At 39.4% G+C, this 26,786-nt stretch overlaps 2 protein-coding genes across 2 annotated transcripts; both read right to left on the reverse strand.

The window, feature by feature from the left end:
• Nucleotides 1-3,800: 3,800 nt before the first annotated feature.
• Nucleotides 3,801-7,432, reverse strand: LOC108958659 (receptor-like serine/threonine-protein kinase SD1-8). The gene is given in 8 exon segments (XM_039308870.1): nucleotides 3,801-4,288; nucleotides 4,367-4,517; nucleotides 4,625-4,799; nucleotides 4,802-4,861; nucleotides 4,974-5,184; nucleotides 5,285-5,496; nucleotides 5,592-5,702; nucleotides 5,940-7,432. Coding segments are annotated over 8 exon segments (2,145 nt in total). The 5' UTR covers nucleotides 6,856-7,432; the 3' UTR covers nucleotides 3,801-3,979.
• Nucleotides 7,433-8,069: 637 nt separating this feature from the next.
• Nucleotides 8,070-11,589, reverse strand: LOC104437688 (cysteine-rich receptor-like protein kinase 10). The gene is given in 7 exon segments (XM_039308810.1): nucleotides 8,070-8,465; nucleotides 8,468-8,558; nucleotides 8,639-8,789; nucleotides 8,892-9,129; nucleotides 9,242-9,761; nucleotides 9,852-9,962; nucleotides 10,340-11,589. Coding segments are annotated over 5 exon segments (843 nt in total). The 5' UTR covers nucleotides 9,405-9,761; nucleotides 9,852-9,962; nucleotides 10,340-11,589; the 3' UTR covers nucleotides 8,070-8,265.
• Between the last annotated feature and the right edge of the window lie 15,197 nt (nucleotides 11,590-26,786).

Raw genomic sequence — 26,786 nt, forward strand, 5'->3', positions numbered from 1 at the left:
ATAAATCATGTGGGATTTACATCGAACCGTGTTGATTTTCTTTTGTAGCTGGCCTCACTTTTTGATAGACCCGCTCGATCCGGTCTCGTGCCATGTGAAATGTTTAGTAATTCACGATGAAGAGGGAATGTCATTGCTTACTTCAAAAAATCTTTGAGAAGGTTCCCACTCCTGAGGCTTTTTCCTTTATCCGCAGAGAACAAATTAAGTATTGTAGGAGCAGTAACCTTAATGGGTACGTAAGACGCTAGGGTTTTCCTCATGTCTTAACGGTCATCCTACGTTTGGAAAAGCGAACAAATTCCCTTAATCACCCGCCTTCCCTTTATCCCCTCCCCCGTTAATTTTCCCCCTTTGAATATTCTGTCCCTGTACTTGAAGCTTAAATTTTGGAAGACACGAGTCAAAAGTTGTCCATGTTCCTTAGCAAATTAATTCCAACTTTCCCTTTATTGCTGTTCTTTTCCAATTTTTATTCATCCTGTTTTTTGACCGAGCAATTTTGAACAATGCAGCTGCCAAAGACCAGCAGAGTTTTTGTGCAAGCGACGCACATCCATTGTAGGGAGCACACGTATGAGTTAGAGCATTTATATTGATATGACATGAGGTGTAAGTAGGAACCCATTTTAATGAGACATAGAGGAGCTAAATTACTCGATGATCGCATTGAGTTTCTGAGCATATTCGTACGGAAAAAATCACACTGCCGTTTGTATGTTTGATCTATTTATGGACTGTCGGGTAAATTCTTTGATTCTAGCTAAGTTTACATAAAGCAATGCGCCACCACTGTAAGAAACAAGGTGATTTTTACACTTATGATTCTAGTTAGGTTTTATGCATAGCAATGCGCTACTATTGTACAAAACAAAGTGGTTTTTACATTGATGATGAATGGTTTATGGACTATCGGGTTAATTTGTCGATCCTATCTAGTTTTGCACATATCAATGCCGCTATTATTGTACGAAACAAAGTGATTTTTTACACCGACGATGAACAAAATGTCTAGTGGAAGACGATGGATTTCGCTCCGAAAGAAAGAAGCAAAATGCGCCTCGGTCGATGGCCGTGTTCAAACTCGGAAAAGGGGCAAATTCGCATGAAATGGTTGTCTGGAAACTACGGAAAGGAAATGGTAGATTTCGATAAAGACAGTTTGGAGCTGATGATGGAAGACAAGTCTTGGTGAGATTCAAGAATATTTGACCCTCCTTTATGAACACAAACAGACAACATAATTTTTAAACAAAAAAGAAAAAAAGAAAAAAAAATTAAAGAAAAAAAGAACCCCGTCTTCTCCTTTATCTTCTTCGATGCACTGACTCCTCCATTGTCATTTTCTTCCTCCTTTCTTTCCTCGGTTTTAAAAATTTTCTCTTTCAAATTATATGGTTGATAAAAAAGTTGTAAATTCTAATTAAGGATTTAGAACGTACACCTAATAATTAGAGCATGTTTACTATTTACTATTACTTACCATGTGCATTTAGATATTACATGCATTGCCTAATTGAACTTACTTTAACTTTTAACCTTTCTAAATCTTGTATCTTTTGTAATTTGACTTTTATATATCGCGAAATATCATAACCTTTTTAAGTGATACAAACACCAACATGTAGGACATAAATATTATCTCAAAGCTCAAAAAAGTTTTGGAGGAAAAATAATTAATAAGAAGGAAAAGTTGTGAGAAGTTGCCCAAAAGGGTTGGCTTGGCAATTAGACTAAGAGAAACACTATGCTGAGGGGAAAATTTTCATCTCAATCATAAACTTATTATAAGGATGTTAATTCAATTTAAAACTTTATAATTTTGCTAATATAATCCTAAACCTTTACACAATATCCCAATGTAGTAGTTTCAACCAATAGTTGTCTTAAATCGCTAATGTAGTGATCCATGTAAGATGTCATTTTGAATAAAGTTGTCCATGTTAGTGAAGATAACTAGTGATGACTAGACATCGCATTGTTATTTATTTATGGTAATTGATCAAAATGGCTACATTGAAATTTTGTGCAAAAATTTAGTACTATATTAATAAAATTAAAAAGTTTATGATCAAATTGACATCCGTACAATAAATTTAAGACTAATTTAATAATTGCTCTCACATTGAGCATTCATTGTCACCTTTATTACCGTAGGGAAAATTACCAAAATAGGCTTAAACCTATTTTACGGATGTCAATTTAGTTATAAACTTTTTAATTTGGCCAATTTTATGTTGAACTTTTTGACAATTCACTAATGTAGTCATTTTCACCAATTTTGACGTGAGCCATCTTACGTGACACGACTAATGATAACATGAACAATTTTTACATTTTCTAATTAACAAAGAAAAAGAAAAGAAGTAAAAATGGAAAAAAGTTCACAATTCCTTTAAAATTTGTGAATTATTTATCCATGTGCACATAGGTCCACGTCAGCATTTCCGGTCAAAAAGATGGAGGTAAACTGAATGAAAATATCGCCTAAATCTAATATCTAAGTAAACTATTTTTAGTCCACATAAAAAAAACCAAAATATTGGAGGCGGGAATGAGTGAGTCCAGCTGGAGCTGCATCGGGCCGAATTCTCTTCTAAAAGTGACCTACAATCATTTCGAAATATCAATTACCCTTTCCAAATTTAGGATTATTTTAATAGTTATATTTGAATTATTGGATGAGGCTGCTTAGGTTAAATTCTCCACATTGAGTTTACCTAAATTGGTGTTTTCTTCCTCCCATCCAATTGATGATTTAATTGTTTTTTTTTTTTTTTTGCATCTTCCCCCCTTTATTTTATTTCTTATCAGTAGTTCTCTTTCTTAATTTGCACATTATCCCGTTGATCATCATTTTCTACTCTCTTACACTTGCAAGAGATACCGAGATCAACTAATTAAATTGGTTTACTAATTCTAAATTAATATGGGTATGGTCGAAAATAGCCTATTTGGCAATCTAATTGGCGTCGGTTGTCTACGTGGCGTAACTAGGCCAAGACCAACCACGAACAAAAGAGAAAGAAAAGAAAAGACAAAAAAAATCAAAATATCTATAAAAAAACAAAAAATCATTCATGTAGACAGCCAACATTCACGTTGGTGTTTTTTCAACCAAAATTGATTAAAATGATTATATTAAAAAATTATCAAAAGTTTCAAGCCTAAAATAAAAAATTAAAATTGAATCGACCACTATACATTAAACTTTTAAAAAAAGAAATTGGATAATTTTCCTCAACATCTTACGTATGCACACACTTCGGATATTCCCTCACATATACATACGTACGTATAAAGCGACCTATACACCTTTTTACACATTCATGAGGTGGCACGATCTTAGTGGCATCCCTTTTGATTTCGCGGGCATCGAGGTAAGGAAAATTCCTTACGTGAGGGCTATTGGGTTGCATGCATGCACGTGAATTTGTGGAGTGATAAGTTTGAGGGTCTATGACAAATGATAAAGCTCCCAGCTTTTCTTTTGCTTTTGAGTCCTCCAATATCTTTTTTATTATCCTCGAGAGTCCCCAAAATAAACCGAGTGGGCATCGAATTCCGGCTAACCAAGCAGATGGCACTCACTTTTTCCCCCCAAAACAAGCAGGAAAAGCACAGCAAAGTCCTGGGTAATTAGCACAAAGCCTGTCGATTCTGCTCGATTAGATCGAAACGGGTCGAACCCGGTTCCTGCGGGCCGAGGAGGCAACGGGTCGAGAACCGGTCCGGTCTTGGGCCCGACTCGCGTCGCTGCTGCCGGAGCAAGAAGGCTCTTGGAGGCGCTTTCGCAATGATGTGTTAACTTAAATCGAATGTTTATGAAATTGTGTACATCCATATGAAACCTGCCATGTTCTTCTTCCTTCTGTGCACAGAAGGACTAAATTCACACATGAAGCAAGAGTTCAGCTCTGGTTGGCTTTGCCAGCTGTTGCTATTGGGTCATGATGGCTAATCCTTTGCCTTTACCCTTTTACCTGGGAGAGATCTCTGAAACTGTGATCTCACATCCAGAAAAATGCCTGTGCCTGTGCCTTCTTGAGCTCGATGCCGAGTCCGTCTTGCTGGTTAAGAACGCCGGTTCTCTCGGGAGAGGCAGAGGCATTGCCTCGTTGTTGAGTACAGAGACCACGTCCGACATCGTGGGTCGGTACATCGGCCTTTCTTGCACGCACAGTAGGCCCAACTGGACGAGCCGTTCCGCCGAACTTTCCGAGCAAGAAGTGGCCAGCGTCTGGTCCACGAATTCCTTGCACTTTCCTGCTTTCCATAGATCCCAAGCCTGTATCGAACCGAATTGTTCAGCTCCGGTCATGATAAAATCAGTGAAGAAGGGTCAGTCATGGAGTACTTTGCTTACCTTTCCCGGCAGGTTCAACCAATGATCGCGCCCAAAGAAGGCGATGTTCTTCTCGCCGCTCACTATCTCCAGCAAAATGACCCCGAATGCGAACACGTCCGACATCTCCGAGAATAGACCGTCCATTGCATATTCAGGGGACATGTATCCACTAACCAATATAGAATTCAAGGATTCATAAGGATATGATTGAGTAAATGAGTCGGAAAATGCAACTATAATGTATGAGGCTAGTGATTATACACCAGGTCTACTTACCGTGTCCCGACAACTCTAATCGTTTTCACCTGAGTTTCATTCTCTCCGAAGATTCTCGCCATGCCAAAATCGGATATCTTTGGGTTCATATTGCTGTCTAGCAGTATGTTGCTGGTCTTCAAGTTGCGGTGGATGATTCGAAGCCTGGAGTACTTGTGGAGATATAGGATCCCTGAGCAATGCCTTCGATTATGTCGATGCGTTTCCTCCAATCCAAAAGCGCTCTTTTCGCAGGATCTTCAATTTAGTAGGATTGCATAATAGACACACAACACAAATGTCAAATTGAGGCATTGCTCACCATATCAAGCAAAGAACAGATCGCAGACAGAAAAAGAGGAACACGGACCGAAAATGAATGAATCCAAGCTTTTGTTGGGCATGTACTCGTATATCAGAATGCTCTCTTCTCCTTCAATGCAGCATCCTAGAAGCCGCACCAGGTTCCGGTGTTGCAGCTTAGATATTAGACTGACCTCGTTCTTGAACTCCTCCAACCCTTGCCGGGACATCTTCGAAAGTCTCTTCACCGCAATTTCCAGACCCTCAGGAAGTTGACCCTGGAATCATAATCCACAATTTGTTACCCTCGATTCTTTTTCACCAGTTCATCTAAAATTGTTGTCGATGTAATAGAACGTGATTATATGCTTTGCTTGCCTTGTAAACAGGGCCAAAACCACCTTCGCCAAGTTTATTTCTCGGCACAAAGTAGTCTGTTGCGACTTCTATGCTGGAAAAAGTGAACAGTGCTAATTCCTGGCCTTTCTGCTGGCTTATTTCCGCCTTCTTTGCTCTTGTGAGAACTTTAGCAGGTGCTCCAACCCCTATTCGGAGAAATGCCGTTTGTTCTCCATTCCTCACTTTATTTCCTACCATAAAATTGTTCACATAATCAATCATTCCATGAGACTGAGAGAACATGGACATGGCTTATCGGTGAGTGTGTGAGAAAGCGAGAATTCACCTTTCTTCTTGCGCCTAGTCCATTGCAAGTAAGATAAGATTACCAAGCTAAGAACCAATAGGGAAGCCAGAGCACCAGCGACAATCAACCGCAATTTCTTCCTCTTACCACCTAAAAATCCAAAAACCGCAAGCATCAACTCAATGAATTGAACAGAAGAAACGTTGTTAGCTGCAGACATGCGACAAAGTATTATCCCACGCAGGACAGGTTAGCCTAGTAAAAGGAAATGTTCATTGGTATATCGCCTATTGGGCCTATTCAAGCAATCCCACAAGATATCAGATGCTACACTAGAAGGAATCAGCAAATAGAGTGAGCACTGTAAAAATAAGTGTTCATACTGACCGTTCTCAGCAGAAGTGTTGCCTCGCATGTAGAATGTCCTGCTTCCTCCTTCTCTGGACCTCAGTAAGTCCTTCTTGTCCCCATAATAAAGTTGGCACATGGCTTGATTGTCCCGATGAAACATGAATGCCGCGCAAGAACAGTTACCCCGGCACAAGACCTCACACTCATCGAACCCCATGAGCACTGTACTAACAAGTGCTGAATTTGGCATCGTGCCATTGACCTGTGAGAAGCCATTGCCCTCCTTGCAAGTAGATGGAATCGAGGTCAAACATGTACCGGAATTACCTCTTTGTGAATCTCCGCACAGCTGATGGCTCACTGAGGAAAACGAAATATTACCATTGACATCTACCATGCTATGCTCCTCGAGTTCCCCTGTCGAAGCCATCACAAACCATGTGGATGCATATGCGCCTTTCCCATTGAAAGTGAAGTAAGTCTCATTTTCATTTGAAACATAGCTGAAATTGTATCTATCTGATGTGTTTGCGAAAATGAATCTGAAACTCCCTCTGTCCCAGAACCCAATATCCATGTGTACATTATCTTGGCGCCAAACACCAATCCCAGTTGACCCATTATAGTCGACTGCTAAAGTGAACGAGCCTCGAGATGGATTTTGTGGACTCATCCATGAAACGAGGACTTGTATCCTGGATTGATCCGTATTGAGATGGAACCACCCGACTTTCATGCCAGGCAAGTAAGTATCGGTTGGATAATCAAAACTTTGCCAGATGACAGCATCGCCTTGTTCAAGAACAAAATTCCCAGAATCAAGAAGTGTCGCAGAAGTGCTCACATTCGTTGCGAGCATTCCTGAATTGACTATGATTGGAGTTTGTCGCCTGTCTATCAGTACTAAGTTACCGTCATACCTTACTTGAAGAGTACACGAAGAGTCAATCATGGGATTCTCGCGGTTGACCCACACGGCTCTTCTGTTTGGATCGGCCTTGAACCAGATTCCCAGTTAGTAAATTCTGGAAGCGATGTCATTGAAGAAGCCGAGCTCAAAGACCCCAGCTCTGGAAACTAGAGTGTCATTGCTAGTCAACAAGTCTTTGAATCTGATGGTGTCAATTGCCCCAGGAGATGAGCCAAAGAATAGAGCAAAGAGAGACAACAACAGCTCTCCTCTGTTGCTCTTCTTGTTGGCCATTGCAGAGAATTGTTGCAGATACTGAACACCAGAAGGGGAACTGAAGATCCAAATAGTCTTCTGGGATTGAATAAAATTTTGCTAGAACTTGCTTGGTGACTCCTTCCGTTGAAATCACTTCAGTTGCAACACAATTTTCCAAAATGCTCTGGCGCTTCTTCCTCGTGTCTCTCCCTTCTTGGTCAAACTAGAAGGATGGTTTCGCTGGTCTACCGGGGATGCAATCAACCGAGCATGACATTGCTAAATTCGCTTCACATAACAACATGACATATCCTGTTGAAGTGATGAGTAATCTAGCTTTGGATGGTTCCAATGGTTGACCGAATGACTTGGAAATCTTTTCTTTTGCCGCCTTGAAGTACAGGTCCGTCAACCATTGACATCTAGCTCCCACTAAATTGAAAGGGCAGTCCTATTTGACCTATCGTGCATTGCGTATGGTAATGATTGTGCGCTTGCTTTCACATTGTCTTGGAAAGCGTTGACTGACTTGGTTTACAAGCAAGAGGTTGCAACAATCATGTAATTAAATTCTGATACACCATACCATCCGCGGAAATATGAAAAGTCGAAAATGTCCCTTCCTCTCTTGACCATGATGAGATCAAGTCCTCCAACAATACAGCAACCATATTTGGCATCATTTGATCGTTACCAATAGTCTTTCTAGTCATCTCTTGAGCTATTGACAGCATCAACGCTGTCCAAATTCTTATTCAGGCCAAAGATAAAAAGTGGGTTGGAATTTGGTTTGGCAATTAACATTTAGGTTCTCGTAACCATGTTTTGCAGTTCACTCTGAATGTGTTAATAGTAAGTCGTAGTTGCAGTATTTCGACATGCTTAACCATTTAACCAAAAGGTGAGTCGATTGCTGATAGAAAACAAGAAATGCATTAATTTATGCCAGTTACTGAAAAAATGTATCGTCCAATGAGATATTCAAATTTTTTTCCCTATCAAATCATGTACAAATCCATATAAAACCTGCCCTATATAAAACCTGCCCTTTTCTTCCTTCAGCATGACTAATCTCATACATGAAGCAACAGTAACAACTCTGGTTGGCTTTGCCAACTCTTGCTTGAAATCTACAATATTAGCCTCAATGGCGTAAGATGCTATTGGGCCATGATGGCTAGTCCTCTGCCTTTTTTACCTGGCACACAACTCTGAAACTGTAATCTCACTTGCGGAAAAAAGTCTGTGCCTTCTTGAGCTCAATGCTGAGCGGATTAAGAATGCCGGTTCTCTTGGAAGAGGCAGAGGAATTGTCTCATTGTTGAGCATTGAGACCACATCCGACATCGTAGGTCGATACATTGGCCTTTCTTGCACACATAGTAGGCCAGCTGAACAAGCCGTTCCGCTGAATTTGCTGAGCAAGAAGTGGCTAGTGTCTGGTCCATGAACTCCATGCACTTCCCTTCTTTCCATAGATTCCAACCCTATATCGAACCAAATTGTCCAGCTCAAATAATGATAAAATCAGTGAACAGCAGAGTCTGTCATGGAGTAGTTTACTTACTTTTCCCGGCAAGTTCAACCAATGGTCGCACTCAAAGAAGGCGATATTCTTCTCACCACTCACTATCTCCAGCAAAATGACCCCGAATGCGAACACGTCTGACATCTCTGAGAATAGACCATCCATTGCATATTCTGGGGACATGTATCCACTAACCGATATAACATTTGAGCAGTTGTTAGGATGGTTGAGTAAACAAAAGAAAAATTTAACTAGCGGATGAGGCTAGTTATCATACACCAGCTCTGCTTACCATGTCCCCACAACTCTAATCGTTTTTGCCTGAGTTTCGTTCTCTCCAAAGATTCTTGCCATGCCAAAATCGGATATCTTAGGGTTCATGTCGCTGTCTAGCAATATGTTGCTGGTCTTCAAGTCGCGGTGGATGATGCGGAGTCTAGAGTACTTGTGGAGATACAAGATCCCTTGAGCAATGCCTTCGATTATGCTGACGCGTTTCCTCCCATCCAAAAGCGCTCTTTTCTCAGGATCTTCATTTTAGTAGAATCACATGATAGAAGCACAACAAATGTCAACATGATGCATTCCGTTTACCATATGAAGCAAAGAACAGATCATAGACAGAAAAAGAGAAACACAGACCGAAAATGAACGAATCCAAGCTTTTGTTGGGCATGTACTCGTAAATCAGAATGCTCTCTTCTCCTTCGATGCAGCATCCCAGAAGCCTCACCAGGTTCCGGTGTTGCAGCTTAGATATTAGAGTTACCTCGTTCTTGAACTCCTCCAACCCTTGCCGAGACATCTTCGAAAGTCTCTTCACCGCAATGTCCAGTCCCTCGATAAGTTGACCCTGGAGTCAACATCCACATTTCGTTACCATCGATAATTACTGTCGATATAATAGTGAGATTATATGCTTTTCTTGCCTTGTAAACCGGGCCAAAACCGCCTTCGCCGAGTTTATTTCTTGGCGCAAAGTAGTCTGTTGCGACTTCAATGCTGGAAAAAGTAAACAGTGCTAATTCCCGGTCTTTCTGCTGGCTTATTTCTGCCTTCTTTGCGCTCACGAGATCTTTATCTGATGCTAGGACCCCTATTCGGACTAATGCTGTATCCAAGCTCTCACTTGTCGCTTCACCATTCCTCACTTTATTTCCTTCTGTAAAATTATTTGCAATCAATCATTCCATGAGAATCAGAGAACATCGACATGGCTCGTCATTGCGCATGTGAGAAAGAGATAGCTTACCTTTCTTCTTGTGCCTAATCCATTGCACATAAGATAGGATTACTAAGATAAGAACTGATAAGGACGCCAGAGCAGCAGCAACAATCAACCGCAGTTTCTTCCTTATGCCACCTATAAATCCAAAACCAGCATGCATGTATTTGATGAATTGAACGGTAGAGACATTGTTTGTTGTAGATACGCGACTTAGTATAATAAATCACTGCCGATTCTCTTGAAACATCACCTGTTAATAACCTACCAATTGATTATCTCATTTTGAAGGACTGGTTGTCTTACTAAAAATACAGTACATTCGCATATTGCCTATTAGGCCTAATCAAGCAATCTTACAAGACGTTAGATGCCACCTAGAATGAATTGCTGGATAGAAAGTAATATTATGCGCAAAGACGACAGTCTTTATCATGTTATGATTTTAGAGTTAGAACTACAAGTGGTTTCTACTTCGAGCATCCATGTTCTGTTTTAAGCCTGTTCATACTGACCGTTCTCTGCAGAAGTGTCGCCTCGCTCGTAGAACGTCCCGCTTCCTCCATCTCTGGACCTCAACAAGTCCTTCTTGTTCCCATAATAAAGTTGGCACATGGCTTGATCGTCTTGACGAAACACGAATGCCATGCAAGAACAATTACCCCAACACAAGACCTTGCACTGGTTGAATCCCACGTGCATCGTAGTAACAAGTGCTGAATCTGGCACTGTGCCATTGATCTGCGTGAAGTCATTGCCCTCCTTGCACGTAGATGGCATCGAAGTCAAGCATTTGTCAGAGTTACCTCCTTGGAATCTTCGCACAGCTGATGGCTCATGGACGAAAACGATATATTACCGTCCGCATCTACCATGTTATGCTCCTCTAGTTCGCCGGTCGAAGCCATCACAAACCATGTGGATGCATGTGTGCCTTTGCTACTAAATGTGAAGTAAGTCTCATTTTCATTTGAGACATAGCTGAAGTTGTATCTATCTGATGTGTTAGCGAAGATGAATCTGAAACTCCCTCGGTCCCAGAACCCGATATCCATGTGGACATTATCTCTGCGCCAAACACCAAGCTTTGTCGACGCGCTATAGTTGACTCCTAAAGTGAATGAGCCTCGAGATGGATTTTGTGGACTCACCCACGAAACGAGGACTTGTATCCTGGATTGATCCGTGTTGAGACCGAACCACCCAATTTTCATGCCAGGCAAGTACGTATCGGTCGGATAATCGAAACTTTGCCAGATAACAGTGCCGCCTTGTTTGAGAATGAAATTCCCAGAATCAAGAAGTGTCGCAGAAGTGTTTGGATTCGTTGCGAGCGTTCCTGAATTGACTATCATTGGGGTCTGTCGCCGGTCTATCAGTACTAAGTTACCGTCGTACCTTATCTGAAGAGTACACGACGAATCGATCATGGGGTTCTCGCGGTTGACCCAAACGGCTCTTCTGTTCAGATCGGCCTTGAACCAAATTCCCAGGTAATAAATGCCTGAACTGATGTCATCGAAGAAGCCGAGCTCGAAGACCCCGCCCCGGAAACCAGAGTGTCATTGCTTGTCAGCAAGTCTTTGGGTCTGATGGTGTCAATGGCCCCAAGAGATGAGCCAAAGAATAGAACAAAAAGAGGCAACAGCAGCTCTCCTTTGTTGCTCTTCTTGCTGGCCATTGCATAGAATTGCTACAGATACCGAAACTCCAGAAGGAGAGCTTAAGACCCAGATAGTCTGCCAGGATTGAATGAAATTTCGCCAGAACTTGCTTGGCGAGTTCCCTGTCGAAACCACCTCAGTTGCTACCTAACTTTTCGAGAATTTTTTTGCGCTTTTTTCTCGAATCTCTCCCTTGGGTCAAACTACAGTAGCCCCAGTCCACATTAGATAAGCAAGCATTGCTCGACATTCCTGATGGGGATGCAATCAACCAACCGGGAGTGACAACTAATAGAGAAATTGCATTTCCAGTTGCTGAAAACACCATCATTTCAAGAGGAAAATTTTGATGCCATTTCCATCGTGAGCTCTTTGAAAAAAAACATTATCATCCTCTCCCATTGGAGGGTTCTAACGGTTGACCAAAAATCATATGGGAAATCCGTTCCTTCAGCGTCCTTGGAAGCTAAAGGGGTCGCTTACAGAACAAGCGAAACATTGACCATCCAGCTCGCACTAAAATCGTCGAAAAGGCAGTCTAATTTTGACCTCTCGTGCATTAGTCTGCTGATAATTATTTCTTGCTTTCCACATTGTCTTGGGAAGCGTTGACTGACTTGGTTCACAAGCGCGTAGTTTCAACAATCTATCTAATTAAAATTTTGCTATCTGCGGAAAAAATGAAAAGTCGGAAATGACCCTTCCCTTCTCTCTCTTCACCATGACGGGTTCAAGTCCTCCAATGAAATTAGCAAACGAAATGGCAGTTCAGAGAACCAAATTCCCTTCTCTCTCTTGACTATTGGATTCACTAAATAAAATGGAAAATTCTAAGGAAAAATGGTCAAGTGGATGAAAGGTCTTCCCGATCGACGACGGCATGCACTCACAGAATTTCCAAACTACCATTCCTGAAATGGTAGTTCGTAGAACCAAGGATTAAATCATGCTCCTTTGCGGTATCGCTAGAACATCAAGATCTCGTCAATCGCCTATGCTCGACGTGAACGACCCGCTTTTTAGCCGACTCGATACGGTGGGCTTAGTCTACGATATGCCAAAGAATAATCCGAGATAGCATTTTACCACAACACTGAGATATCCCTTTCCAGTGCCGGACGTCGAATTTGGAAGTGATGGATGAGAACAATATTCCTATATGAACCCACCCGCGGGCAGCCGCGTTGGTATTCGTTCTCTCCTACTTCGATACGGTCGAGAGTTTGAATCCCCGTGTTTCTATCGCGATTTAAGTGAGAGCTCTGACGGTGGGTTGCTGGGCTAGCTTCCCCTGAGGTATAGTCGTCAAAATAACTTCGGCGAGGTTCACCAGTGCCACCGGACACCGGAGGGTCGTGTGACCCCGACTAGCATAAGCGAAAGGGGGCTCACGACGGATCCTTGGTTACAAAAAAAAAAAAAAAAAAAAACAATATTCCTATATGAACGAAGCTCTGACGGTGATATGTGTATGACCACTCTCCTCCATATATAGCACCTAATTAAATAGGATAGTATCAAAACGAGGGTACTTTGTGATTTTCTTTTTAGTCAGTCATGTGGTGTCTGAACTAGTTTTCACGTGTCTTGACTGGTCTACTCTCTTGGGCGATCTTAATGATGGGGAAAATTACCCTATCGGCTCTATACGTAGTATAAGGATACAAATTTAATTCTTTCCAATTTTTCAATTTAGTCCTAAGTCTCTGTACAAATTTCCCATTTATTCTTTTCAGCCAATTCCCACTGAAGATTGTTGATATGGCGGTCTAATCATCGCTGGCCATCCTATGGGCACGTCGCCACATCAGCAATTTATGTGAAAATTGACTAGAATGATCATATGTATCATGCACGGCAACATCTACTGAATTTGATAAAGGAGAATAAGCGAGTCGTTCATTGTATCTGGCTCGATCCTCATTACTTTTGGACTCGTCAAAGCAGTTTTACGAAAGTAGTTGAACATCCTATAATTGACTGAAAACCAAAGGATGAAGAGATTGGAACCAAACTCTGAGTCAATTCTGCTCCCAATCTTGAAGTGACTTTCGTTTTTTTCGTAGCAAAGGATGAACCCTTTTCATAAAACGATAAGACATACTTGTCACATTGGGTTGATTGTCAAATCGCATCGTGCGACTCGGTTCAATTCGAAGTCTATGGAATGCCATCAGATGCAAATCCATCGATTCGCTAGTGAATATCTGATTCAATATGTTCCTTATCAATTGAAGCTATTCAATGTGATGTATGCTTATCTATCAAATTGCATGCCGTTTATCGTATTTTACCGTGTATGTCATATTTTAACACATCCATAATGGCAACTAGCCTTATTTCACTAAGTGGGATCGATTGTATGCATCATATTACGTCATTGCACCCGATATTCTGTTAGATTCTGTTTGAGCTCTAGAGACGTTTCATGTTCTTCCTTATTATCTCACTTTGCGTCCTTCCACCCTTCCTCTACTCCTTTTAACCAATGCCTCAAATCCTTGTTCACATTGCCTCACTAGTCACTAGGACGTCAGAAGGCCTTTGTTCAACAATTAAAGTAGCACTTGCATTTTTCACTAATAACCATTATGTAAAATTCTCTTAAGCTTGAATAGTATTTGATGGTCGTACAAAATCATAGATGCACTTGTCTACTTCATCCATGTGTCACGGGCCGATCGATTAGGATCGTGACCATGCGGCGACTCAAGCACTGTTGGATCACTTAAGCCAAGCCTTGCTCGATCAATCGCACACTCGTTCGCTTCACCCGGATCGTAGAGAGAGAAAGTTTTAAGAGAGATGAGCTCTGGAAAGAAATGAGCTTTGTATTGCCGAAATAGTTGGATGGTTACAAATGAGGAGGAGGGCACCCCTTCTTATACTAGAGGTCCTCATATTACATCAATTGATCGGCTTTTCATCCAGCGGACAAGATCGCACCGCCATATCTACCAACTACCGACATTTATGACAGGAGACTTTTAGAATTTGGCGTAATGACCGTATTGCCCGCTCTTGGAAAGTTCCAGAAGTTCTTGTTGGGAATCTAAGCGAGCACAGGAGGTCCTCCTTGAGAAGGCACGGCCCTTTAGCCCCAGAAACGTCTTGGCCGTGACATTTTCCCCCACTCATTCGAGTGACGCCCTCGTAGCTCACAGCTCGAAGAGTGGCATTCTTGGCACTGGCATGGGCGTTCTTCTTCCAATTCCTCTTTGTTCGGACGCTCACGAACGATGGACCACGCCCTTCCATCCTTAGCTCGGGCATGGCACGCGGTGAGTACTCAACCTCAAGGAAGAGCACTTGGATAGGCATGGCGTGTGTTGGAGTAGGATCCAACTCTTCCTTCGGCTTCTCCATGTGTGGTGGCTTGCTCATGCACTTCTTGGCCTCAAGCTCTTGTCAAGACGCCGGATCGTGGCGATGGTCTTGGTGTCAATCACTCCTTTCATCACGGTGATCGTCGTCGGGCATTTTGGATCGAGGATCATGATGCACTTGGTCCTCATGTCGATCATAAACCTCACGCTATGGAAAAACTGCATTCCCAGAATGAGATCATAGTCGTCGAGAGGAATTACCTCAAATGATAGCTTGCCCTTCCATCCGCCAATTTGGATGTCCCTGTCGGGAGTCGATCCTACGCCATGGAGGTCATCCGAGTTGATGGGCTTGAAGGAATTCCGGGTTGGCTCTACACGAAGTCCTAATGCTTTCACCACCTCGGTCGACATGAACATGTTCGAGGCTCCAGTGTCGATCAAGGCGTATAGCATTCGGCCACACACTTCAACCTCCACGAAGAACATGTCTGAGTTTGAGGTAGCTTCTTTTTCTTTGGACGGCAATCGAGCTTGGACGGTGTTGACCATCTTCACGCCTCCAAGTCGGATTTGCCGCTTCTCATCTTTGGGTTCCTCCTCCTCTTCTTCGATGGCAAGGAGGGCATTGATTCTACCATTCTTCGGGTACTTTTGGGTCCAATGCGGACCTTTGCAAATATAGCAAGGAGATGGTGGGGGTTGATCGAACTTACTCATCGTGTAGTCTATTTGCAGTTGACCCCTTTGGAAGGACAGCTTGAAAGTTCCTTCTCCCCACGTCTTGACTTGGCCGCTTTGATCTTTCGGCGCACGGGGAGTGCTTCCACCTTCGTCCTCGGAGGACCGATCCAACCTCCAATCTCTTGCTCGATTCTTTGGTTCAGCTTTGGTGAGGTTGATGAGAGATTCGGCCACGTTTAGCGCTCTTGCAAGACTCGTCATATCCCGTCGCTTGATCTCAAGTTGTGCCCACGGCTTAAGTCCATCCATGAACGCTTCGAGAGCCTCCTCCTCTCCTAGGTTGGAGATTTGGAGTTTGAGCTCCGTCAACTCTTTTACGTACTCTCGGATCATGCCCCTTTATTCGAGGCGATGGAGCTTGCTACGGGCTTCTTGTTGAGCAAACTCGGGGAAGAAGTAATCTCGGAACTCCCTCACGAAGTCATCCCATGTGTCCATGGGATCGGCACCGTGCTTCGTCTCGTCACACCTATTGCACCACCAAAGCATTGCAGTATCGGTAAGGAACATTGAAGCAGTTTTTATTTTGATTGACTTGTCTTGGATGTTGATGGCATCAAAGTATTGCTCCATGCTCCAAATGAAGTTGTCCACCTCCTTGGTGGATCGGTTTCCTTTTGAATTCTTTAGGCTTCAACACCTCAAGCTTGGGCATTGCTTGTGTAGGCATCGACAATGATGCTCAATTTGCACAGGGCGAGCTTAGTCTTGAGCTCTTGGATCTCCACCTTCATAGCTTTGACCTCATCCTTATGAGGGCTTTCTTCCTCAATAACTTGGACGCGCCCCTTTAATACATTGATCGATGATTCAAGGACTTCGTCCCTAATGTGTAACGGGGCCGTAGCTTGGTTGATGCCAGTCGTGAAGTCTTCATGGAGCGAGACATCAACCTCCATGATGTGATCTCTCACGTCATCAAGTCCTTCCATGAACTCGACCATGGCACTCCGGACCTTCATGAGCTTCTCATCCAACGCAGCTACAACATCCATCGAGGCTTCTCTTTTCTTTGTTCGGCCGCAAGTCTCCTTGACTTGAATAGCCTCTCCATCCATGACAGCATCTTGGCTTGCCATTCTCTCGAACAATTGGTGCTCCTCAATCTCTCGAAACGGATTCCTCCTTTGCTCTGATACCACTTGTCAAGAGCTGATCAATTGAGATCGTGACCGTGCAGCGACTCAGGCACTTTTGGATCACCTAAGCCAAGCTTTGCTTGATTGATCGCACACTCGCTCGCTTCACTCGGATCATAGAGAGAGAAAGTTTCTAGAGAGAGGAGCTTTGGAAAGAAATGAGCTTTGTATTGCTGATAGTTGGATGGTTACAAATGAAGGGGAGGGCACCCCTTTTATACTAGAGGCTCTCAGATTACATCTATTGATTGGCTTTTCATCCGGCGGACAAGATCGCACCGCCAAATCTACCAACTACCAACACTTATGATAGGAGACTTCTAAAATTTGGTGTAATGACCGTATTGCCCGCCCTTGGAAAGTTTCGGAAGTCTTCTTGTTGGGAATCTAAGCGAGCAGAAGAGGTCCTCCTCAAGAAGACATGGCCCTTTAGCTCCAGAAACCTTTTGGCCATGACACATGCCGCAGGTACTCTTTGGATAAGATCTCTATCTAATTTTCCTGTATCTTTTTAGAATGAATTCAAGATATCTACAAAGTTCATCCACTGACACTTTCATCTCCAAATTTTACCAAGAAGTCGTTTGAACTTCTGCCCTTACTAAAATTATAGACCATATATTCATTCCGTATTAGTTCGACTCAATTGATAATCCTTATATTCCGTATCCTGAATTTTGATAGTTACAAATTAGTTGGAAGCAAACTTTGCACTTTACGATACAATGATAAATGCAATGAAATTTAAATATTTGTGGCTTACATTCGAATGTAATCTTTATGTCAGTAGAACGATGGGAAATTACATCTTCTTACGCATAGGAATTATCAATGGATTGGGAAATTAGGATTTCCAGTTCACATAGATAAATCTTACTAGCAGGAGATATTATACTGTTATTTTCTATATTCATCGGTTTGATTTTTGATTCATACGTTCAAATGTTCAATTCACGATACATATCTCGATTTACATATTTAGAGGAAAAATCCATTTTTGTGTTCATTGTATACCTTTTCTTTAGACTAATGTGGGAAGTTTGAAGATATTGGAGCACGCAATGCACTCCCTAACGAGTACAATAGTCCCCACTCCCACTCAATTTGGATAAGTACCATACACACATCCATGGCTTCCTTGAGAATGCTTGAGAGAGCAAAGATGCTCCGTTTATTTCGTAAAAAATGAATGATTTGGAAAATATTTCCTAAATGTGCTCACTTGTATCCTTTAAAATAATTAGCTAATGAAAAACGTTTGTATTATCAATAACAACTTATGTCAGATATTTTTGTGGAAGATAAAATATTTTTTACTCATTCATCTTTGTAAGGAATACAAACAATCATTTTTAATAAAAATATTTTTCAAAGCTCACGCTATTTCCACCCATTTTTAGGTCTTGACACCCCCTCTAAGTCGAATTGACTATATTATCCTTTGCAACCCCCACTCTTGAATTAATATTATTTTGTGCCTTTTTCCTCTTTTTTTTCTATTATTTCAATTTTACTAAAAATGAAGCTACCTTTACTCCTCTCAAACAACATTTTTTAAGGTTAAATATGGGGTCTACCCTTGATTTAAGATTATTGCTTTATTTCTTTTCTTCTTTTTTGGTTTTCTTCATTTGCTTTCTTCATTTGAAACAAAATTTGTGTACCTCTTCTCAAAAAGATTTATGTGGTAGATAGTTAACTAATTGTTCGACCAAAAAAAAAGCTAATTATTTTGTTAGCGATTTGTATATTTCTTTTTTTTTTACTAGGACTTAGTATGCATTTGGTTTAATTATGACTTTAGAATGTCACATTATGTTGTAATCTGTGTAATTTAACTACTCAATTTTCATTTTATTTAGTGAATCCAATAGTCAAGTTTATTAATTATTTATCGTATGATGCATTAAATATTTTGAGTGATTGATTTTTCTTTTGTTTATAACAACATACTTCAAAATGATAGTCAATCAAATGAGTAAGTACACTAGAAGTGCCAAAAGTTGTATACAGCACTCACTTTGTACCAAAATTTGGTTTTAGATCACTTAAGTGCCAAAAAGTTTGAAAAACGATCATTTTAGTGTCAACGTCGATCTAATTGGCCAAAAATCGACGTGACACTTTTTTATTAATTTTTGAAGCCGACATGGCTCGCCGGAAAGTACAATCAGCATTAATTGTCCAAAACGACGTCGTTTATATGTTTGCCCCAATTATAAACCGTAATTTTATTTGCAATTTAGGGTTTTTGTCCAAATTAGGTTTTCTCATTTTCAATTTTTGCAAAAGATTAAAGAAGGAAGGTGGAAGATGATGAGGGATAAAGATGATGAAGCTGGATGCTTCAAATGAAGGTAATTGCTTCACTCGTGATCATGCTCTGTTGCCATTGTCATTGTTGTAGGGGTGAGAAGCTTCATCACTACCGCCATTGTAGTCGAGTGATCTCGCTTGCCTCTACCCTGTAAATGCTCAGATTTGGACCTCAAGCTATTAAGAACAAGTGCGGACGGCATCTCAGACGGTGGCTATTGAAAGAAGATCGGCGGCGGCATAAGGTTGCAGTCGAGACCTTTGTTAAAGTAGACGAATCACGAAGGAAGAAGAAGAAGACCACTTCTCAATTTTTCCTTTTTTTTTTCTTTTTAACTCTGTTGACTTTCTTGTGAATGATGCCTCCCTTGCATTGTGAAAGACCTCTTTTGGCATTTCCTACAAAGTGGTGAACCTCAAAAGGGGGTAAGACAATTGATATCTACAGTCACATTGAGTAAAAAATTCACAATTCCAAAATACATAGAGATAGAGTGCTCGACCAAGTTTGGCCGAGAGTCCTTGCCACGTGAGACTCGCTAGCCGTGTCGCCACGCACTCTTCCCATGAAGAAAATTGTTTCCACTCGATCTCTCTCATGACGCTACAACATGTGCATTTAATTCATGGAAAATAAGGTATGTTCCGTTACGTAATGTACTTTCTGATCAATGATATGAGGTATTTATGGTCTTGTTTTTGCATGCATTTTACGTTACTCGATAGTTCGAGTTTAGAAATTCAAAATTAGTTTTCTTCATTGGTATCAAAGCATGTGTTCTTGTTTCCTTGTCGTTTAACATGTTTAATAAATGAATTGTTGGCTAGAAATCATGAAACGGCGATGACGAATGCTCGGGTATGAAAAATCGACACCCAACCATATTGTTTGGGGTCGTTTCTCAATGTTCCGTGCATTAAAAATCATTTTTGGAAGTGTAGGGTCGTAGTTCTCATCGAGACAAGAGAAACAACTGGCGACACATCGTCAGAAGAGGTCAAACGTGCTTCCATGCATGGCCGAAAGGGATTGGGGTTGTTGATGCATACGTGGCACACGCGCGACAACCGTTGGTCTGCATTGGCATTTACCTTTTTGCCCCATTTTGAAAAATTGTTGTTTTGCCCCTCGGCCAACCTGACTCGATTGACATATTGACTTGAGTCGGCCGACTTGACTTGGTCATCCATTGACCAATGATCATCATTGACCTTTATTGACCTCTATTGACCGTTGACAAAAAAAAAAATCGAAATTCTAATAAATTGCATTATGGATTTGTATGCACACCTATATTCATGAAAATGGATGAACAGAAGACGAGACTTGAAGGGGTAAGAGCGGAATCAGCTAATTGTTGGTGGAATGACAGTAGCATAATAACGCATGTGATTAGGATCAATGAGATTATACAATAAATCATTTGCAATGGTTGCGTTATGCTGGATTTTGAGAAGATGTTGGCCCTAATGAATATTATTCCATCTAAATGGCAAGTAGTGTTAGATAGCCTTATAAAAAAATTGCAATAGAGTTTCTGAGGGAATACTATAGGATTGAGATAACGAAAACTTCAACCCTCGAGTTGAATGTAACTTGGCGTAGAATGAATGTGCATTGGAGGAGTCATAAAGGATATCCAAAGGTCTTTCTGTGGTTGCCCAATACGACTTTAGAATTTTCAAAGGATTTTTCTAAGAAATTTGAAAGGTCTTTCATTGTTTATGAGATGGTTGAGTATCATTGAATTTATTTATTTATTTATTATTTTCCTTAGATTGGTTTTATATATCTTAGGTTTAAATATTTCTTTCCATGTTGATGTGGATGTCTTTCTATTGGACACGTTACTTTGTATAAATGACATATTTAGTTAATGAAAGTTCAATCTTATTTGCATTATTTGTGGGAAGTTCAAGAAAGTTGTAATGACTTTGGAAAAATTATTTTTGCATAGATAATTATATAAATGATAATTCAAGTTAGGAATTTTGGATGATGATTGGAAATAAAGTGGCATTTCGACTTTGAGACCTTAATTGAAATTATTCATTAATAAGATTAGTTTATGCAATATATATATATATATAAATATGCATAAATGTTAGGAATTAATAATTTATGTAAATACGTCTGAAATGTTCAAATATAATGGTTTCAACTTCTAAGAATATATTGGCTGAACTAAACAAAGGACAGAAATTGAAAGGCAATACTTATATGGAATGTGAAAATTCAATATGTGCTAGAAGAGCAAGAAGTATTAGAAGCTCTCGACTAAGTTATGGAAGAACTTGATGATGAAAATATTACACAATATAAGAGAGATAAGGATGCATTTGCTACTTGGAAGAAGAACTCAATTGCTTGCATCACATTACCGAGTAGCATGGATAATGATATTATGCGAGTGTAGGCGTTTTGAGAATGTTAAGGATATTTGGGCAGCGTAGCTAGAATTTGGTCAAACATCTATGACTAAACTGAAACAGTTATTTATCAGGTTTTACTCATATTAGAAACCTCATGGACATACCATTAAAAAATACCTAAGGCGAATGTCAAACATGATCAATGAGTTAAACGATGCTGGCCACGTTTTGACTAATGAGTAGCAAGTGTAAGCAGTGATCCATTCTTCACCTCAAAATTGGAAGCACATGAAAGTGCACCTAACCCATAATGAAAACATCAAGACCTTTGTAGATGTTTTGTGCCACCTTGAGTTGGAAGAGAGCTGCCTCTTGGTAGCTAAACTGAAATTGATATTTATTATGTTGGTTCTAACTCACAAAGGGCTTCAAGCTCTTAGCGCAAGCATATGGATTCATTCAAAAAGTGGATAGGTAAAGGAGCAAGCTCTTTATGCAAGAAATCAAGACTTGACCAACATAAGAGATGAAAACATCATCGTGTAAAGAAAATGTTGAGGATGAAATGTTACAATTGTAGTAAGAGGGGTCACTTTACTTGTGACTGTAATGAGCCAAAGAAGGTAGACACCATTTGTGTTTTTAAATGCACTACTTTTATATCAAGTTTAGTTTTTCAACTAATCTAATCCTTTGTGGATTGTAAATTTGGGAGCAATAGACTATGTAGTGAAGGACAAAGATGCATTCATGGAGTTCCGATGAGTTTCAACTAAAACGAAATGGATCTATGTAGGGAATAACTCCAAAGGCTGAAGTAAAATGGATTAGCACTTGTGAATTAAATATGTGTGGTGGATGCACTTTATTCCTACATGATGTATTAAATGATCAGGAAATTATCAAAATTTAGTGTTTGTTTTAATGTTGGTTCAACTTGGTTTTAATTTGAACTTCCATAATAATGGTATGGACTTATATTTAGGTATAAGTTATTATGGTTGTGGATGCTTTCTGGATGATTTGTTGTATTACATGTTAACTGTGGTGTGTTAACATTTGTTATTTTATTTGCATCTTCTATCTCCTTTGATAATGATGTGAATGTGTAGTATACTGGACTTAGTCATATTAGCCAATAACAAATGAACAAATTAGCCAAAGATGGCTTATTGGATAATATTGAAAAAGTCAATTTGTCCATTTGTGAGTATTGCCTAGCAGGAAAAATAATAGGGAAAATATTTAGAAAATGAACAATAGCTGAATTTTCTTTACAATTAATTCATGATGGCATTTGTGGTCCAATAAATATAAGAGCAAGGCATGTGGTTGTGTATTTAATTGCATTTATAGATGATTATACTCGATTAAAATATGTTTATTTGATTTTTCATAAATGTAAGACATCGAGTTACTTTAAGAAATTTATGAGTTTCGTAAAAAATCAATTAGATAAAAAAACAAAAGTGTTAAAATCCGACCAAGGTCGAGAATTTTTATCTAATGAATTCAAAAACTTATGTGATGAAAAATGAATAGAAAGATAATTATTTATTTCATATATTTCTCAATAAAATGGTGTTACGGAAATGAGAAACAAAATCCTATTGAAAATTGTTAGGATCATGATAGCACAAGCTAACTCACCTATTAACTTTTGAGGTGATGCTTTGTTAACTATTATCTATATACTTAACCATATACCTCATAAATAAATTACTTTTACTCCATATGAGTTATGGACAAGTAAGAAAATCCGATTTAAGTTTCCTTGAATCTTGAGGATGTGCTACCTATATTCACGAGTTCTCTCATAAATATGGGAAATTGAGTCCTAGAGAAAAAAAAAATTCATAAGATACATAGAACACTCAAAGGGGTATTTATTTATAGGTGAGTAAGAAACTGAGAATATAATTGAATTTGAATCACGAGATGTTACATTTTTAAATAATGATTTTCATAAAATAGACGAAATAGGTGATGACTATTTTCTATTGGAAACCTTGAATTGTGACAATGAAATCATAGGATATGCACCATCCTCTCATCCAAGTGAGAGTAATATGAGAAGTGAAGAATTAAATTTGACTCAGTCTTAATTACAACCATTTGATGAGAAGAAACCGTTATTATCTAATCTAAATAGGAGCATAATAGAGGATAATGTACAAAGTATACAATCTCCTGTATGGCGAACAAATCGCAAAAGCATTCCCTATCTAACATTAAAAGAAAAATTTTCATGGTCTCTCCACAAGATGAGGATGAGTCAATGAATGTAAATGAGGCTCTAAACTGCCATAATAAGGAAAAATGGATACATATAATGGAAAAAGAAATTGAGTCAATGAATCAAATCAAGTTTATGAATTGGTTGCTCTTTCAAAAGAATGCAAGGCCATTGCGAATAAGTAGATTCTCAAAATAACAAGCAAATGTCACTAGTTGACAGTTCCTTGGCCGCAGAATAACCCACGTGGCGCCTGGTGAATGGAATTCACCAGGCCAGCCCTCGTTCAGTAGTTGTTCCATAAAATAATATGGCGAATAGCTTCTATATACAAGATCATATCACGCCTAGCTTGGCTCCAATGTTTAGTTCATCTAGCGAGACGGTAGATCTCTTTAAGCTCAACAACTGATTTCGACCTATCATGGCCTCATCGAGAGAGCAGCATAAGTTCTCGACCGATTTGTGATAGGAGGCCAACCCCATTTTCAGAGTTCCTAAGTAACATAATTCTTCTATCCTAAAACTCCTGGCACCAACCGTTCTAATGCCACTCTCACGAACCAGTTGTGTTCATCCTCTCTGTATCATTACTTTTCACTTGATAACCTTAAGCCTCACTTCCAAGGGTTCATTGGTACGGGAGAATCACGGATCGTGACAAACTCCCCTACTCAATTCTGCAACACCCTTGTTGCGGGCTGTTCTGTCGCTTCCCTGCGTTTCCCTAACCATCAATGCCACTCCCTAGGACTTATATAGATGGCAACACTCGCCCAATAGAATAGGTCCCTCCACTTCATTGGTTGCTTTCCCTGATTAAAGTCGTTTACTAATCTCCAGTCACTTGTGCTTCTCGACAAGTGTGGCACCCCTGACCAACTGCATCCCTGTGGTAGCACTTTCTTTCGCCTATTAATCTCATCCTCATCTCTGCAAGCCAATGGAGGGTCCCCTTGGTGGAAACGTGATCGAAGACTTCCTCTTAAGATTCACCCATTGATCCGGGAATATTATCCACATTCAATGAGCAATTTGGTTCCTTGTTATGCCCCCAAAACCATCCCAGAAGTTGGACGAGAGCCACATGTTGTTCGAGTCCTCTTGGCCCCAACGATCACTTTTTGCCCTTATAGGATTGGAAAGACCACAAGCGTTTTCTTGAATCACCCCACTTATTAGAGGGATTCTCGCTCTGATACCATTTCATACGGTCAGTAGTTCCTTAGCCACGTAATAACCCATGTGGTGCCTAATGAGCGGAATTCACCAAGCCAGCTCTCGTTTAGTTGTTGTGTCATAAAACAATACGGCGAATAGCTTATATATATGAGATCGTACCATGCCCACCTTGGCTCAGGCATCAAGTCCATCGAGTGAGACAATAAATTTCTTTAGGCTTAATAACTAATTTCGGCCTGCCATGGCCTCATCAGGAGAGCGGCATCAGCTCCCGATCGGTTTGTGCATGGGAGACTAACCCCTCCTTCAAAGCTCATAAGTAATATAATCATTTTAGGGATAAGTGTTTCAGAAGTCTTACAACTTGTCACGAAAATGCATTTGATCTAAAACTTGCAAAAAGTGCATTTGAAGTCCTAAAACTTGTCAAATTGTTTCAAACGAGTCCTAAGATTGACGCCGTTAGCATTTTCCGTTAAAAATGCTGACGTGGCATTTTAAATAATTTTTTATTTTCCACGTGAATTTTTTAAATTATTTTTAAAAAAAAAAAATTAGATTTAAAAACTAAAAAAATCAAATTTATTCATTTGATCTTATTTTCACCAAAAAATTTTAAAAAATTTAAAATATTTATTAAAAAAACATTTTAATTTAAAATAAATTTTTAGTTAAAATATCTATTAAAAAACATATTTAAAAATTTTAACATTATTTTTTTAATTTTTTTTAAAAATTTTAAAAATAATTTTTTTAAATTTTATTTTTAGTTTTTGTTGAAAATAAGATAAGATAAGAATAATTTTAATTTTTTGGTTTTTGAATCTAATTTTTTTTTAAATGGATAAAAATTAATTGAAAAATAAACCTGGAAAATAAAAAATTATTTAAAATGCCACGTCAGCATTTTTAACGGAAAAGACTAACGGCGTTAATCTTAGGACTCATTTGAAACAATTTGACAAGTTTTAGGACTTAAATGCACTTTTTGCAAGTTTTAGCACTGAAATACATTTTCGTGACAAGTTGTAGGACTTTTGGAACACTTATCCCATCATTTTATCCTAAAATTCTTAACACCAACCGTCTTGACGCCATTCCTATGGACCAATTGTGTTCATCCTCTTTACATTCTCACTCTTCACTCGATAACTTCAAGCTTCATTTCCAAAGGTTCACGGGTATGGGAGAATTACGGACCATGACACTAAGCTAATGGCTTAATAAAGAGATATAATGTTCATCTTGTGGCGAAGGATAATCAACATGAATGAATCTATTATGAAGAAACTTTTTCTCTTGTAGTGAGATTTATCTAAATTCGCCTTATTCTAGCAATAGTGACAAGTATGTATTTTGAATTACATCAAATAAATATAAAGATTGCTTTTCTCATTGGAGAACTAGAAGAAGCAATTTACATGGAACAACTCGATGGTTTTTCAAAATGTCAAGAACAAAAGGTATGTCAACTTTTAAGATTGATATATAGCCTTAAGCAGTTTTCGAGACAATGGTATATATGTTTTTATAATACCATAACAACATATGATTTTATAATGATTAATGACGATCATTGTGTCTATATCAAAAGATTCAAAAATCAATTTGTGATATTAATATATGGATGATATATTAATTGCAGGGAGCAATATAGAGTTTGTAAACATTGTTAAAAATTTGTTATTTTCTAACTTTGAGATAAAAGAAATAGGTGAAGCTGCACATATTTTTGGAGTTAAGATTTCAAAAGATCTTTTAAAGAGATCATTGTCTCTTTTGCAAGAGACATATATAAAGAAAATTCTCGAACAATTTCATATGCAAGATTATAAATCCATAGATATGCTTATTGTGAAATGTGAATGATTGAGTTATAGATTGTATCCTAAGACTCTACAAGAAAAGGAATAAATGAAACCTGCTCCTTATGCTAATGCCGTTGAAACCTTAATGTACATTATGATGTATACAATACCTAA

The sequence above is a fragment of the Eucalyptus grandis genome, chromosome 3, assembly GCF_016545825.1.
Source record: "Eucalyptus grandis isolate ANBG69807.140 chromosome 3, ASM1654582v1, whole genome shotgun sequence".
NCBI lineage: Eukaryota > Viridiplantae > Streptophyta > Magnoliopsida > Myrtales > Myrtaceae > Eucalyptus > Eucalyptus grandis.